We start from the raw sequence: 14,853 nt of genomic DNA, 5'->3' as shown, positions 1-14,853 counted from the left end.
TACCCCGAAAAATCACGAACGTCGGACGATTGCTCCCACACCGAAAGTGCCAGCCAGTCAAGCTCTTGCTGCTCTTCATGGGCCATTGGCAGAGCATCTACAGCACCACAGACATCGGGGCTCCGGGCTTTCCCTGACGAACAGGGCTTCGACGTTTACCACCAGCTGCACCTGAGCGCCCACTGAAAGAAATAACCCAAAAAATCACGAACGTCCGAAGATTGCTCCCACACCTAAAGTGCCAGCCAGTCAAGCTCTTGCTGCTCCTCAGCGGCCATTGGCACCGCATCTACAGCTCCACAGACATCGGGGCTCCGGGCTTTCCCTGACGAACAGGGCTTTGACATTTACCACCAGCTGCACCTGGGCGCCCACTGAAAAATAAACTTGAAAAATCATGAAAGTCGGACGATTGCTCCCACACCGAAAGTGCCAGCCAGTCAAGCTCTTGCGGCTCCTCACAGGCCATTGGCAGTGCATCTACAGCACCACAGACATCGGGGCTCCGGGCTTTCCCTGACCAACAGGGCTTCGACATTTAATACCAGCTGCACCTGGGCACCCACTGAAAAAAAAACCCCAAAAATCACGAACGTCGGACGATTACTCCCACACAGAAAGTGCCAGCCAGTCAAGATCTTGCTGATCCCCAGCAGCCATTGCCAGCGCATCTACAGCACCACAGACATTGGGGCTCCGGGCTTTCCCTGACGAACAGGGCTTCGACGTTTACGACCAGCTGCACCTCGGCGCCCACTGAAAAATAAACTTGAAAAATCACGAATGTCGGATGATTGCTCCCACACCGAAAGTGCCAGCCAGTCAAGCTCTTGCTACTCCTCATGGGCCATTGGCAGCGCATCTACAGCACCACAGACATCAGGGCTCCGGGCTTTCCCTGATGAACAGGGCTTCGACATATAATACCAGCTGCACCTGGTCGCCCACTGAAAATAACCCCGAAAAATCATGAACGTCGGACGATTACTCCCACACCAAAAGTGCCAGCCAGTCAAGCTCTTGCTTCTCCTCCTCTGCCATTGGCAGCGCATCTACAGCACCACAGACATCGGGGCTCCAGGCTTTCTCTTACAAACAGGGCTTCGACCTTTAACACCAGCTGTACCTGGGCGCCCACTGAAAATAAAACCCTGAAATATCACCAACCTCGGATGATTGCTCCCACACTGAAAGTGCCAGCCAGTCAAGCTCTTGCTGCTCCCCAGCAGCCATTGGCAGCGCATCTACAGCACCACAGACATTGGGGCTCCGGGCTTTCCCTGACGAACAGGGCTTCGACGTTTACCACCAGCTGCACCTGGGCGCTTACTGAAAAAAATCCCGAAAAATCACGAACGTCGGACAATTGCTCCCACACCGAAAGTATCAGCCAGGCAAGCTCTTGCTGCTCCTCCTGGGCCATTGGCAGCGCATCTACAGCACCACAGACATTGGTGCTCCGGGCTTTCCCTGATAAACAGGGCTTCGACATTTACCACCAGCTGCACCTGGGCGCCCACTGAAAATAAACTTCAAAAATCACAAACGTCAAACGATTGCTCCCACACTGAAAGTGCCAGCCAGTCAAGTTCCTGCTGCTCCTCACGGGACATTGGCAGCCCATCTACAGCACCACAGACATCGGGGCTCCGGGCTTTCCCTGACGAACAGAGCTTCGATGTTTAACACCAGATGCACCTGGGCGCCCACTGAAAAATAAACTTGAAAAATCACGAACGTCGGACGATTGCTCCCACACCAAAAGTGCCAGCCAGTCAAGCTCTTGCTGCTCCTCATGGGCCATTGGCAGAGTATCTACAGCACAACACACATCGGGGCTCCTAACTTTCCCTGATGAACAGGGCTTCGATATTTCCCACCAGCTGTACCTGGGCGCCCACTGAAAATAAAACCCTGAAATATCACCAACCTCGGATGATTGCTCCCACACTGAAAGTGCCAGCCAGTCAAGCTCTTGCTCCTCCCCAGCGGCCATTGGCAGCGCATCTACAGCACCACAGACATCGGGGCTCCGGGCATTCCCTGACGAACAGGGCTTCGAAGTTTACCACGCGCGGCACCTGGGCGCCCACTGAGAGAAAAACCGTGAAAAATCACGAACGTCGGACGATTGCTCCCACACAGAATGTGCCAGCCAGTCAAGCTCTTCCTGCTCCTCACCGGCCATTGGCACCGCATCTACAGCACCACAGACATCGGGGCTCCGGGCTTTCCCTGACCAACAGGTCTTCGACATTTACCACCAGCTGCACGTCCGCGCCCACTGAAAAATAAACTTGAAAAATCACGAACGTCGGACGATTGCTCCCACACCAAAAGTGCCAGCCAGTCAAGCTCTTGCTGCTCCTCACCGGCCATTGGCCGCGCATCTACAGCACCACAGACATCGGGGCTCCGGGCTTTCCCTGATGAACAGGGCTTCGACATTTAATACCATCTGAACCTGGGCGCCCACTGAAAAGAAAACCCGAAAAATCACGAACGTCGGACGATTGCTCCCACACAGAATGTGCCAGCCAGTCAAGCTCTTCCTGCTCCTCACCGGCCATTGGCAGAGCATCTACAGCACAACAGACATCGGGGCTCCTAACTTTCCCTGATGAACAGGGCTTCGATATTTCCCACCAGCTGAACGTGGGCGACCATTGAAAAAAAAACGCCAAAAATCACGAACGTCGGACGATTGCTCCCACACCGAAAGTGCCAGCCAGGCAAGATCTTGCTGCTCCTCATGGGCCATTGGCAGAGCATCTACAGCACCACAGACATCGGGGCTCCGGGCTTTCCCTGACGAACAGGGCTTCGATGTTTACCACCAGATGCACCTGGGCGCCCACTGAAAGAAATACCCTGAAAAATCACGAACGTCGGACGATTGCTCCAACACCGAAAGTGCCAGCCACTCAAGCTCTTGCTGCTCCACAGCGGCCATTGGCAGCGCATCTACAGCACCACAGACATCGGGGCTCCGGGCTTTCCCTGACGAACAGGGCTTCGACGTTTACCACCAGCTGCACCTGGGCACCCACTGAAAGTAAAACCCCGAAAAATCACGCACCTCGGACGATTGCTCCCACACCGAAAGTGCCAGCCAGTCAAGCTCTTGCTGCTCCTCATGGGCCATTGGCATAGCATCTACAGCACAACAGACATCGGTGCTCCGGGCTTTCCCTTACGAACAGGGCTTCGACGTTTACCACCAGCTGCACCTGGGCAACCACAGAAAGAAATACCCCGAAAAATCATGAACATCGGACGATTGCTCCCACACCGAAAGTGCCAGCCAGTCAAGTTCTTGTTGCTCCCCAGCGGACATTGGAAGCGCATCTACAGCACCACAGACATCGGGGCTCCGGGATTTCCCTGACGAACAGAGCTTCGATGTTTAACACCAGCTGCACCTGGGCGCCAACTGAAAGAAATACCCCGAAAAATCACGAACCTCGGACGATTACTCCCACACCGAAAGTGCCAGCCAGTCAAGCTCTTGCTTCTCCCCAGCAGCCATTGGCAGCGCATCTTCAGCACCACAGACATCGGGCTCCGGGCTTTCCCTGACGAACAGGGCTTCTACGTTTACCACCAGCTGCACCTGGGCGCCCACTGAAAATAACCCCGAAAAATCATTAACGTCGGACGATTGCTCCCACACCGAAAGTGCCAGCCAGTCAAGCTCTTGCTTCTATTCCTCTGCCATTGGCAGCACACATACCGCACCACAGACATCGGGGAACCGGGCTTTCCCTAATGAACAGAGCTTCGATGTTTAACACCAGCTGCACCTGGGCGCCCACTGAAAGAAATACCCCGAAAAATCACGAACCTCGGACAATTGCTCCCACACTGAAAGTGCCAGCCAGTCAAGCTCTTGCTGCTCCCCAGCAGCCATTGGCAGCGCATCTACAGCACCACAGACATCGGGGCTCCGGGCTTTCCCTGAAGAACAGGGCTTTGACCTTTAACACCAGCTGCACCTGCGCACCCACTGAAAGAAAAAACACGAAAAATCACGAACGTCGGACGATTGCTCCCACACCGAAAGTGCCAGCCAGTCAAGCTCTTGCTGCTCCCCAGCAGCCATTGGCAGCGCACCTACAGCACCACAGACATCGGGGCTCCGGGCTTTCCCTGACGAACAGGGCTTCGATGTTTACCACCAGCTGCACCTGGGCGACAACGGAAAAAAATCCCCGAAAATTCACGAACGTCGGACGATTACTCCCACACCGGAAGTGCCAGCCAGTCAAGCTCTTGCTGCTCCTCAGCAGCCATTGGCAGCGCATCTACAGCACCACAGACATCGGGGCTTCAGGCTTTCCCTGATGAAAAGGGCTTCGTCGTTTACCACCACCTGCACCTGGGCGCCCATTGAAAAATAAACCAGCAAAAATCACGAACGTCGGACGATTGCTCCCACACCAAAAGTGCCAGCCGGTAAAGTTCTTGTTGCTCCTCACGGGCCGTTGGCAGCCCATCTACAGCACCACAGACATCGGGGCTCCGGGCTTACCCTGACCAACAGGGCTTCGACGTTTACCACCAGCTGCACCTGGGCGCCTACTGAAAGAAAAACCCGAAAAATCATGAACGTCGGACGATTGCTCCCACACCGAAAGTGCCAGCCAGTCAAGCTCTTGCTGCTCCTCACGGGCCATTGGCAGCCCATCTACAGCACCACAGACATCGGGGCTCCGGGCTTTCCCTGACCAACAGGGCTTCGAAGTTTACCACGCGCGGCACCTGGGCGCCCACTGAAAGAAAAACCCCGAAAAATCACGAACGTCCGACGATTGCTCCCACACCGAAAGTGCCAGCCAGTCAAGCTCTTGCTGCTCCTCACCGGCCATTGGCACCGCATCTACAGCACCACAGACATCGGGGCTCCGGGCTTTCCCTGACCAACAGGTCTTCGACATTTACCTCCAGCTGCACCTCCGCGCCCACTGAAAAATAAACTTGAAAAATCACGAACGTCGGACGATTTCTCCCACACCAAAAGTGCCAGCCAGTCAAGCTCTTGCTGCTCCTCACCGGCCATTGGCAGCGCATCTACAGCACCACAGACATCGGGGCTCCGGGCTTTCCCTGACGAACAGCGCTTCGACGTTTACCACCAGCTGCACCTGCGCACCCACTGAAAGAAAAACCACGAAAAATCACGAACGTCCGACGATTGCTCCCACACCGAAAGTGCCAGCCAGTCAAGCTCTTGCTGCTCCCCAGCAGCCATCGGCAGCGCACCTACAGCACCACAGACATCGGGGCTCCGGGCTTTCCCTGATTAACAGGGCTTCGACATTTAATACCAGCTGCACCTGGGCGCCCACTGAAAAAAAACCCCCCAAAATCACGAACGTCGGACGATTGCTCCCACACCAAAAGTGCCAGCCTGTAAAGTTCTTGTTGCTCCTCACGGACCGTTGGCAGCCCATCTACAGCACCACAGACATCGGGGCTCCGGGCTTACCCTGACGAACAGGGCTTCGACGTTTACCACCAGCTGCACCTGGGCGCCCACTCAAAGAAAAACCCGAAAAATCACGAACGTCGGACGACTGCTCCCTCACAGAAAGTGACAGCCAGCCAAGTTCTTGCTGCTCCTCACGGGACATTGGCAGCCCATCTACAGCACCACAGACATCGGGGCTCCGGGCTTTCCCTGGCGAACAGAGCTTCGATGTTTACCACCAGCTGCACCTGGGCGCACACTGAGAAAAAAACCCCGAAAAATCACGAACGTCCGACGATTGCTCCCACACCGAAAGTGCCAGCCAGTCAAGCTCTTGCTGCTCCTCACCGGCCATTGGCACCGCATCTACAGCACCACAGACATCGGGGCTCCGGGCTTTCCCTGACCAACAGGTCTTCGACATTTACCTCCAGCTGCACCTCCGCGCCCACTGAAAAATAAACTTGAAAAATCACGAACGTCGGACGATTTCTCCCACACCAAAAGTGCCAGCCAGTCAAGCTCTTGCTGCTCCTCACCGGCCATTGGCAGCGCATCTACAGCACCACAGACATCGGGGCTCCGGGCTTTCCCTGACGAACAGCGCTTCGACGTTTACCACCAGCTGCACCTGCGCACCCACTGAAAGAAAAACCACGAAAAATCACGAACGTCCGACGATTGCTCCCACACCGAAAGTGCCAGCCAGTCAAGCTCTTGCTGCTCCCCAGCAGCCATCGGCAGCGCACCTACAGCACCACAGACATCGGGGCTCCGGGCTTTCCCTGATTAACAGGGCTTCGACATTTAATACCAGCTGCACCTGGGCGCCCACTGAAAAAAAACCCCCCAAAATCACGAACGTCGGACGATTGCTCCCACACCAAAAGTGCCAGCCTGTAAAGTTCTTGTTGCTCCTCACGGACCGTTGGCAGCCCATCTACAGCACCACAGACATCGGGGCTTCGGGCTTACCCTGACGAACAGGGCTTCGACGTTTACCACCAGCTGCACCTGGGCGCCCACTGAAAGAAAAACCCGAAAAATCACGAACGTCGGACGACTGCTCCCTCACAGAAAGTGACAGCCAGCCAAGTTCTTGCTGCTCCTCACGGGACATTGGCAGCCCATCTACAGCACCACAGACATCGGGGCTCCGGGCTTTCCCTGGCGAACAGAGCTTCGATGTTTACCACCAGCTGCACCTGGGCGCACACTGAGAAAAAAACACAAAAAATCACGAACGTCCGACGATTGCTGCCACACCGAAATTGCCAGCCAGTCAAGCTCTTGCTGCTCCTCATGGGCCATTGGCAGAGCATCTACAGCACCACTGACATCGGGGCTCCGGGCTTTCCCTGACGATCAGGGATTCGATGTTTACCACCAGCTGCACCTGGGCGTGTCACGCTCCAATTTCGGGTGGGAGGAAGGCCCCCTTGCGTTCTAGCCGACCTCAGACGAGTCTGGGAGGCTAGGGGCGGCTAGACCAACCTCACACACACCGGAGCGTGGTTTTGTTCGTATTTCTCGGGAACAGAATTAAGACTCAAAACGGAGTCAAGCGCCAGGTAACTTTATTAACCCGACAAGAAGTTCGCAAATGCAAGAGAAAGGAGAGAAAGAAAGGAAAGAGGGAAAAGAGTTTCAGTTGCAATAGCTACCACCACGGAGCTGCGGCGTCCCGACAGTCCAGTTGACTCGGTGGGGGAAACGTTCCGTCCGATGTTGGTCATTTCTGTCCTTTTATCGTTCGTCTTATCCACGTCACATATTCCAAGAGCGGGTTTGCTTGGCCGCACCCCTCACCTGGCGGTGATACGCATGCCCAATACCGTCTCTGGGCTCCTCTGTTTTTCTGGCCTGGGTCTGGGCGCATACGTAGGGGTAAGGCTAAATTTTGCAGAATCAGCTCTGCATTCAGGTTTGTGGGAAAATAGGAGGAAAAAACAGGAAGCTTCCAGTCCTGTGGCTTGACTGGCTTGCAAGATAAGGGAATCATCTTGCAGGAAAAAACAGGAAGACTCCAGTCCTATGGTTTGACTGATGTACCATTGTTTAGGTGATGGTTTGACGCTTCGACAATGTTGAGACAAACATTCGACACAGTCTCTCACACCACCCCGTGGCTCAACATTATTGCCTCAGGGATGGGGTTCCATGGTGGCATAAATGATAGAGGAAAGGGGAAAGAAAAAAAAAGAGAAGAGAGAAAGAGAAGAAAAAAAAAAAGATATATACAATTCTAAACATTATTGTTTGTCAGGCAAGTTAGTGTATATAAATGCTAAATACATTGATTTAATCAACAATATCTTATCTAACTAAATTATCTTAACATATCTAAATTTAATTAACAACATTTATCTTATCTGAGTAAATGGTTTTAACATATAAGCATGTGTCCAAGTTTGAGGCTTGTGGCTCTGGGGGTTCAGAAGAAGCAAGTAATTGTTTACAAGGACAATCACAAGGTAAACAAAGACAAACCAACAAAACTATAGCAATGCACCACTTCGTAAATGTCCCAAGATACAGCACCATCAAAATTTTAAGCATTTTGTTCATTTTTTTTTTTTTGCGACCATTTTTCTTCAGCAAAACAGTTCACTTTTTGCCTTTTGGTGAAGTTGGTGACTAGGTCCTTGTGGAGCTGGTAGCTGTGTGATCCACTGGAATTTGGGTCTGGATACGCAGCAGGAAAGTGGATTTCCACGCCTCCAACTCAGAACACAGTAAATAAACAATAACACTATAAATTTGCTGTCAATTTTATATCACCCCATGGATCCATGGTGGTTTCAAAAAAAAAAAAAAAAAAAAAAGAGAAACAAACAAACAAACATCTCATATAATTTCTATTGCTGGTGGTCTGGTTCGGTTCTTTCCATTGTCCAGCGATGTTGAGACATTAATTAACCTTTTCTGTCTCTATACCACCCCGTGGCTCAGCATCACTCACCGAGGTTGAAGGGGGAAAAAGAAAAAGAAAGGGGAAAAAGGAAAGAAAAAAAAAAAAAAGAAAAAGGGAAAAGGTGGGGGGGGGGTGGGAAGAAAGGGTAAGGGGACTTAGTTATGCTTATATGTGGCCACAAAATGGGTTTATATTGTTGTATGATACGTTGAGGTGTTTCTTCATTTTTAATATGGACCACCCCAAGGTAACATATCTTAATCCAGTTCACATATAGCACTTTGTGGATATGATGTTCAGAGATCCAATGATGTCAAATACCTATTCAAAATCATACATATAACACAAATAAAGATTAATAGGTTAACAATTAATTTCTATATCAATCATCAAAAACATAGATTCAAATATCAATATAAGGACCATTTTTCCCACCCTGTGAGTCCTAAAAATCAAGTTTTAGGTAGGTTTCCAGGTTTGCCTTCAAACAGGGGGGGTAACAAACATGGTTTTTTGGGGAAAGCTATCTGTCTATCTGACAGATAGACCACTTTTAAATTTTATATGTCATCAATTGGAAAATCATCTGGAGCCATTCTCTGCCAGTTGTGGTGTGGCTGATATAGACTCCACGGGAGTGGGACAGTGTTTTTTCCTGTGTTTTCCCAAAAATGGGGTGACTGCGCCTGCGCCTGTTTGGAGCTGTGGGCTTGAAGGCAAGCTGGACTACTACCCAGGATTCCCGCTTCAGTACCAACATCCTCCGGAAGAAGGAACTGCGTATATGAACCCCAAGATCCGTTTCTAGATCTTTCCAAGGCAGGGGAGGACTGCGCGTGCGCAATCCCAGACTTGGAATTTATAAAAGGGGCAACGGCAAGGTGCCACGCACACGCACACCACCTGAGCAGCAGGAGTCACCACCTGCGGCACCCATTTTCAAGATGTTGGCAGATGCACCAGCAGTAAGTGTTCTCTTTTCCTTTATTCCTTTACTTTTCCTGTTGCTTGGCTATAGTGGTGTAATGTTCTCTTATCATTAGCTGGCGCCGCTTGGCGAAGACGAGAGACCTGAACAAGCGCCCGATCACCACGCGAGGCGATCAGTGAGGTAGGTATCATTAATCTCAAGAGGTCTCCTTTAATTTTTGTGGCTGTTAAGGTTTTCCTTTTGTTGCTGTTCCACTTCCAGCTTCATGATACCTGCTGCGGGGGCAGAGAGAGAGAGAGCTGGCGCTGCCCACAGCGAAGGTGTTGAAGAGGTTGATTGGGGGTGTCTGAGAATGTTAATTTGTTTACTGTTAGTGGTTGCAATTTTTGGTGCTCTTTTTATGTTGGGCTTTTTGCTGTACTGTTACTACTACGATTGTTGTATATAAGCTGTTTTCACATTTTTTGTTTGTTTGTTTTGTGTGTTGTTAGTTATTGTTAGTCTAGTTAATATATGTTCTACAATAAAGTTCAGTTTCACAGTTCATCAGGAGGTCTCTTGTTCACTTCTATGGTGGATCTGTAAGCAAAGGCGGGAAGTTTCCGGAGGCGGGGGGGGAAGGGGAAACTGCCACGCGGTTTGGCTGACAAAAGCCAATAGTCTCTATAGCAAACAGAACAGTTAAAAATGGCAAAGTTATATGATTTTAACAGTTACGCGTTCAGCTTGCCGTACAAATCTGATATGTTTAACCCCATCGGGTGAAGTCACAGTGACCACTTGCATTCGAGTCACTACGCTTTGGATTAATTGAATTAGGCACGGTATAACACAAGGCAAAAACATTAAGGCTGCTAACCCACATAGCAAATAAAATAAAAGCCGTTTTATCCATGGTGTTCCTGGTAGCCAGGACCACAAACCACCATCCCAACCATCCCAGCCATTCCATGTCTGAGTGGGGACATGGGCTAGTTTTCTAATGTCTGAGGTCAGTTGTAGAACCACCTCACCAACATCACTGATTTTTAAACAACAATTAGAAATATTTAGCTTCCCACATACTCCTCCCTCTTCAGCCAACAAATAATCCAAAACCATGCGATGTTGCAGGATCGCAGTGCGCATCTCTCGAGATTGTTGATTCAAGAGATCTATAGCATCAGCAGTTTTGTTGGTAATGATTTCCAAAACTGCCTGCAAACGAATTATGCGATTTAAGTTATAAATTGGTCCCCGGGCCCCTGTTATCAGGTCATTAGGATTCCAGGTGGCCGGGCCATAATGCTGTATTATCCTTTCGGGAGGCCACTCATTTTTCCCCCATTTTTGTGTTCCACCTATTTCAATCTCGATAGCTTGCTTATTGCGTGCAACATCTTCGTCACCCAGATTATCATACAGTTTCACTCCTAGTCGGGGACTTTCTGTTTCTGGAAGCAGGAAAAATAGAGGCCGGATAATTCCAATATAACAAACCCCTGACCAGTTTGCTGGTAGTATTTTGTAGGCAGTGTGTCCACAGATCCAGTAATGTCCTTTTCTGGCTCTGACCCCTCCAGCAAACGGTCCAGCTGCAGTCCGTGGATGTTGCAAGTAAGTTGTATTATAGTCTCCTAAAGGGCTAAAGAAGGTGGTGTTACGTTTTCCCAGCTGACTATATGTTTGCCCAGTGCAGTACCAAGCACCCGTGTCTTTTTTCCACTTACAAGTTTGAATATAACCTCGGCCGTTGGGCCACCAAGCGTCAAAGGATTCATTTTTATTTGACCAAAATCCACCAAAACTCTTACTGCGTCCGGCTTTATTAACCCACATCCATATGCTAAGACTAACATCTTTGTTAATTAACTTATATGTGAGTGTCCACTGACATCTGCTTTCCCCCACACTGACTCCTCCATTTTGGGTGCGATTTAAGCAATATCCACCTACGGCAGGGAACTGAATTGGCCATGTTTCGGAATTGTCCCAAGTGGTGTTATTGACCTCGCTGTAATTGCTCATGATTTGTCCTGGCGTAAGGGGCATGGAGGTCCATGGCCTGCTTGATAGTCCTAGAGGTCCTCCACACACCCAGCAATGGCTTAAGTTAAAAGTTTCACTCACAGATTTTGCTAACAAAATAAACTCATTACTGTCAAAGGAATTCTGAAGGTAGAGGGGGGGATGAGCTGGCCTCTCTTCCCCACCTCGGACAAATCCCCAGAGCAATATAATTGAGAGCAAAACAGTGTTTACAAACATCTTCACTGATAGGTTTTATCACTTCCTCTGCAGGCGTGTCAGGTTCTGGTCTGGTGCTTTCTTCCTCCTACAAAACAGAACTCGCTTCTTGGGTGAGAGAAAGAGGAAGAGGAAAAAAAAAAAAGAAAAAGCGGCCATGAGGCGCAAAGGCGGGGGGGGCTTCTGTTTGCCTCGGGTGAGAGAAAGAGGAGAGAGAGGGAAGAAAAAAAAAAAAAAAGGAAAAAGCGACCGAGAGACTGAAAGGAGGGGGTGGGCGCACGAGGTGCTGGGGTTGGAGTTTCTGCTTGTTTCAACAAAGTCAAAATTCCACATTGCTCTGCCTCAGTCTGCATCAGTGCGGTGACTTGTGCTCCTATGTCAATTAAAAAGGTTACTTTTTTTTTTTTTCTGTGGTCCTACAGCCACTGTAATCAATAAATCTCTCATATTTAAGGTGAGTTGCTTTATAAACATCCACCCTCCGTTTCGCCCCCCACCTTCGGGGAACGGAGGAACTAGTTTCCCGTCACCCTCTTTTCTGCATCAGTTTCTTCCCTAAGGTCTATCAAAGGTGGGGCACTAGGGGTTGTTCCAAAATTGACTTTTCGCCCTGACCATGTTTGTACGAGTTTCCCCAATTTCTGGGTTGGAAGCCCATCCATTAAATCTCGGGGAATGCCTGTCTGGAGCCCCAGTTGCCACCATTCCTGACAGCTGAGGGGTCTCCCTCTCCCAGAATCAGTAAGTCGGATCGACTTAGAATCGGGACTTTTCTTGACCAGTGCTGGCCGCCCTTCACCTTTTTCTGCGGCTCGTACAGCTCTGGTTTCGGTTCTTTGCCCGAATCCACCAACGGGACCATATTTTCTCCCAAAATTTATGAGTTCTTGTGCTACTTCCCCCCATGTCCACACTTTCCTCCCTGTTCTTCTGTGATCGGGGGTCACTGTTCCCTCCAGAGCACCAGTAAGTCTATCTGCTACAGGGGTACTTTGTATCTTCCCCTGTAGCTGGATCCCAATGGGTTTCAGGGAGTCAGGAAGTCCTCGAATTAGAGGAGTCATCCGTTCGGGATCTACAGGCATCATCATAGGAGAGCCCTGGTTAGGTTTGAGCTCTCTATCATACATCATTTGCAAACAAGCAGCCTTTTGCACACTCTCTAGCAGTTGATCCACTGTGCCTGTGATGGCTAGGGGGTCCCCCCTCTCCAAAGGGTTCATCCCTCCAGCCCAATATGCTGCCCTCTGTGTCAAAGACCATGGGGCCCGATAATTATCGGTAGTTAAAAATACGCCGGGACCCCAATATCCCTCTGCTTCCCTTTCTGACAACAAGATTCCATCCCCCCCTGACAACGACACTCTCCAAACATACTCTGTTTCCGATTCCTTTGGAGTCCTTGCAAAATCTTTCCTTAATTTTGCCAACTCAGTTGCTGTAAACGGAACCTCTTTAGTAATAACTTGGGGACGGTTGTCAGTTTCCCCCTCATACACATATTCAGTTTTAACTAGGGGATACATGTGAGGAGGATTCTCTACAATTTCTTTTGCTTTTTGCAAGTCCTCCTGAGGATAGATTTGTCTGATCCCCTTCTCTTCTAACTTCATTTCCACCTCTCCACATGAGTCATTCTCTCTCCACAATTCTTCCTTCAAAGTTTCCTTTAGCAAAACATTCCGGTGTTTCTCTTCCTCTAACAACTGCTGGGTATCTTTTAATTGTTCTCGCAAGGATTCAACTGCCAGTTTCAAAGAGTCTATCACAGCATTATCTTGACACAATCTCTGCCTCCTATCTTCTATAGCTGCTGCCAGACTTGCTCCTAAAACAGCACAAACTATAGATTTTCCCTTCCCGGGCCTAAGTTTAGAACCCTTCTGTAATATCATGATCCTATCCACTATACTCTGTGGTTGGAACCAATGATTTTTCGCCCATTCTTGTCCCTGGAGGGACGGGCGAGCATGGTAATTTTCCAAAAGGTCATCCAATTTATCTAAATCCCCATTCGATACCGTCGTGGGGATCTCATCACGAACATTTACAGATTTGCAAGCACCCATCTCACCAAAGAGGGGTTATTTCGTCCTGAAAGGGACACACCTTAATTTTCTACCACAATTCCACACACACACACACACACTCAGGAGGCCACACCTTTCAAATATCACTTATTTTACCAAGAGGGGTTATTTCGTCCTGAGAGGGACACACCTTAAATTTCTACCACAACTCCCCCCATACACTCTCAGGAGGCCACAACTTTCAAATTTCACTTATTTTACCAAGAGGGGTTATTTCATCCTGAGAGGGACACACCTTAAATTTCTACCACAATTCCCCCCATACACTCTCAGGAGGCCACAACTTTCAAATTTTACTTATTTCACCAATAGGGGTTATTTCGTCCTGAGAGGGACACACCTTAAATTTCTACCACAACTCCCCCCATACACTCTCAGGAGGCCACAACTTTCAAATTTCACTTATTTCACCAAGAGGGGTTATTTCGTCCTGAGAGGGACACACCTTAAATTTCTACCACAACTCCCCCCATACACTCTCAGGAGGCCACAACTTTCAAATTTCACTTATTTCACCAAGAGGGGTTATTTCATCCTGAGAGGGACACACCTTAAATTTCTACCACAATTCCCCCCATACACTCTCAGGAGGCCACAACTTTCAAATTTCACTTATTTCACCAAGAGGGGTTATTTCATCCTGAGAGAGACACACCTTAAATTTCTACCACAATTCCCCCCATACACTCTCAGGAGGCCACAACTTTCAAATTTCTCACAAAAAAAAAACCAAAACAAAAACTCGTTTTTCGCCCAATTCTGTCGCTTCGTCCTTCTCCGGCTGTTTTCCTCGCGGACAAACAGAACCGCGGATCTGGACTCCGCACTCGCTTCGTACCAATGTACGTCTCAGTCACACACGCACACACTAGAGTCTCTAATAAAGCAACTGGACACTTTCTGTTTCTCCGAGAATCCTGCCGACTACGCCAATTAAATAATGTCACGCTCCAATTTCGGGTGGGAGGAAGGCCCCCTTGCGTTCTAGCCGACCTCAGACGAGTCTGGGAGGCTAGGGGCGGCTAGACCAACCTCACACACACTGGAGCGTGGTTTTGTTCGTATTTCTCGGGAACAGAATTAAGACTCAAAACGGAGTCAAGCGCCAGGTAACTTTATTAACCCGACAAGAAGTTCGCAAATGCAAGAGAAAGGAGAGAAAGAAAGGAAAGAGGGAAAAGAGTTTCAGTTGCAATAGCTACCACCACGGAGCTGCGGCGTC

The 14,853-nt window shown here is 49.6% G+C and overlaps 1 protein-coding gene across 1 annotated transcript; it reads right to left on the bottom strand.

The window, feature by feature from the left end:
* Positions 1 to 12,056: 12,056 nt before the first annotated feature.
* Positions 12,057 to 13,610, bottom strand: LOC147600598 (uncharacterized). The gene has a single exon (XM_086749630.1). The coding sequence runs from the start codon at positions 13,608 to 13,610 to the stop codon at positions 12,057 to 12,059; it is 1,554 nt and encodes a 517-aa protein (XP_086605756.1).
* Positions 13,611 to 14,853: the final 1,243 nt, after the last annotated feature.

This window comes from Chlamydotis macqueenii, chromosome 5 (assembly GCF_036417535.1).
Source record: "Chlamydotis macqueenii isolate bChlMac1 chromosome 5, bChlMac1.mat, whole genome shotgun sequence".
NCBI lineage: Eukaryota > Metazoa > Chordata > Aves > Otidiformes > Otididae > Chlamydotis > Chlamydotis macqueenii.
The sequence above is the reverse complement of the archived record's forward strand: the minus strand, read 5'-3'. Positions and strand labels throughout refer to the sequence as shown.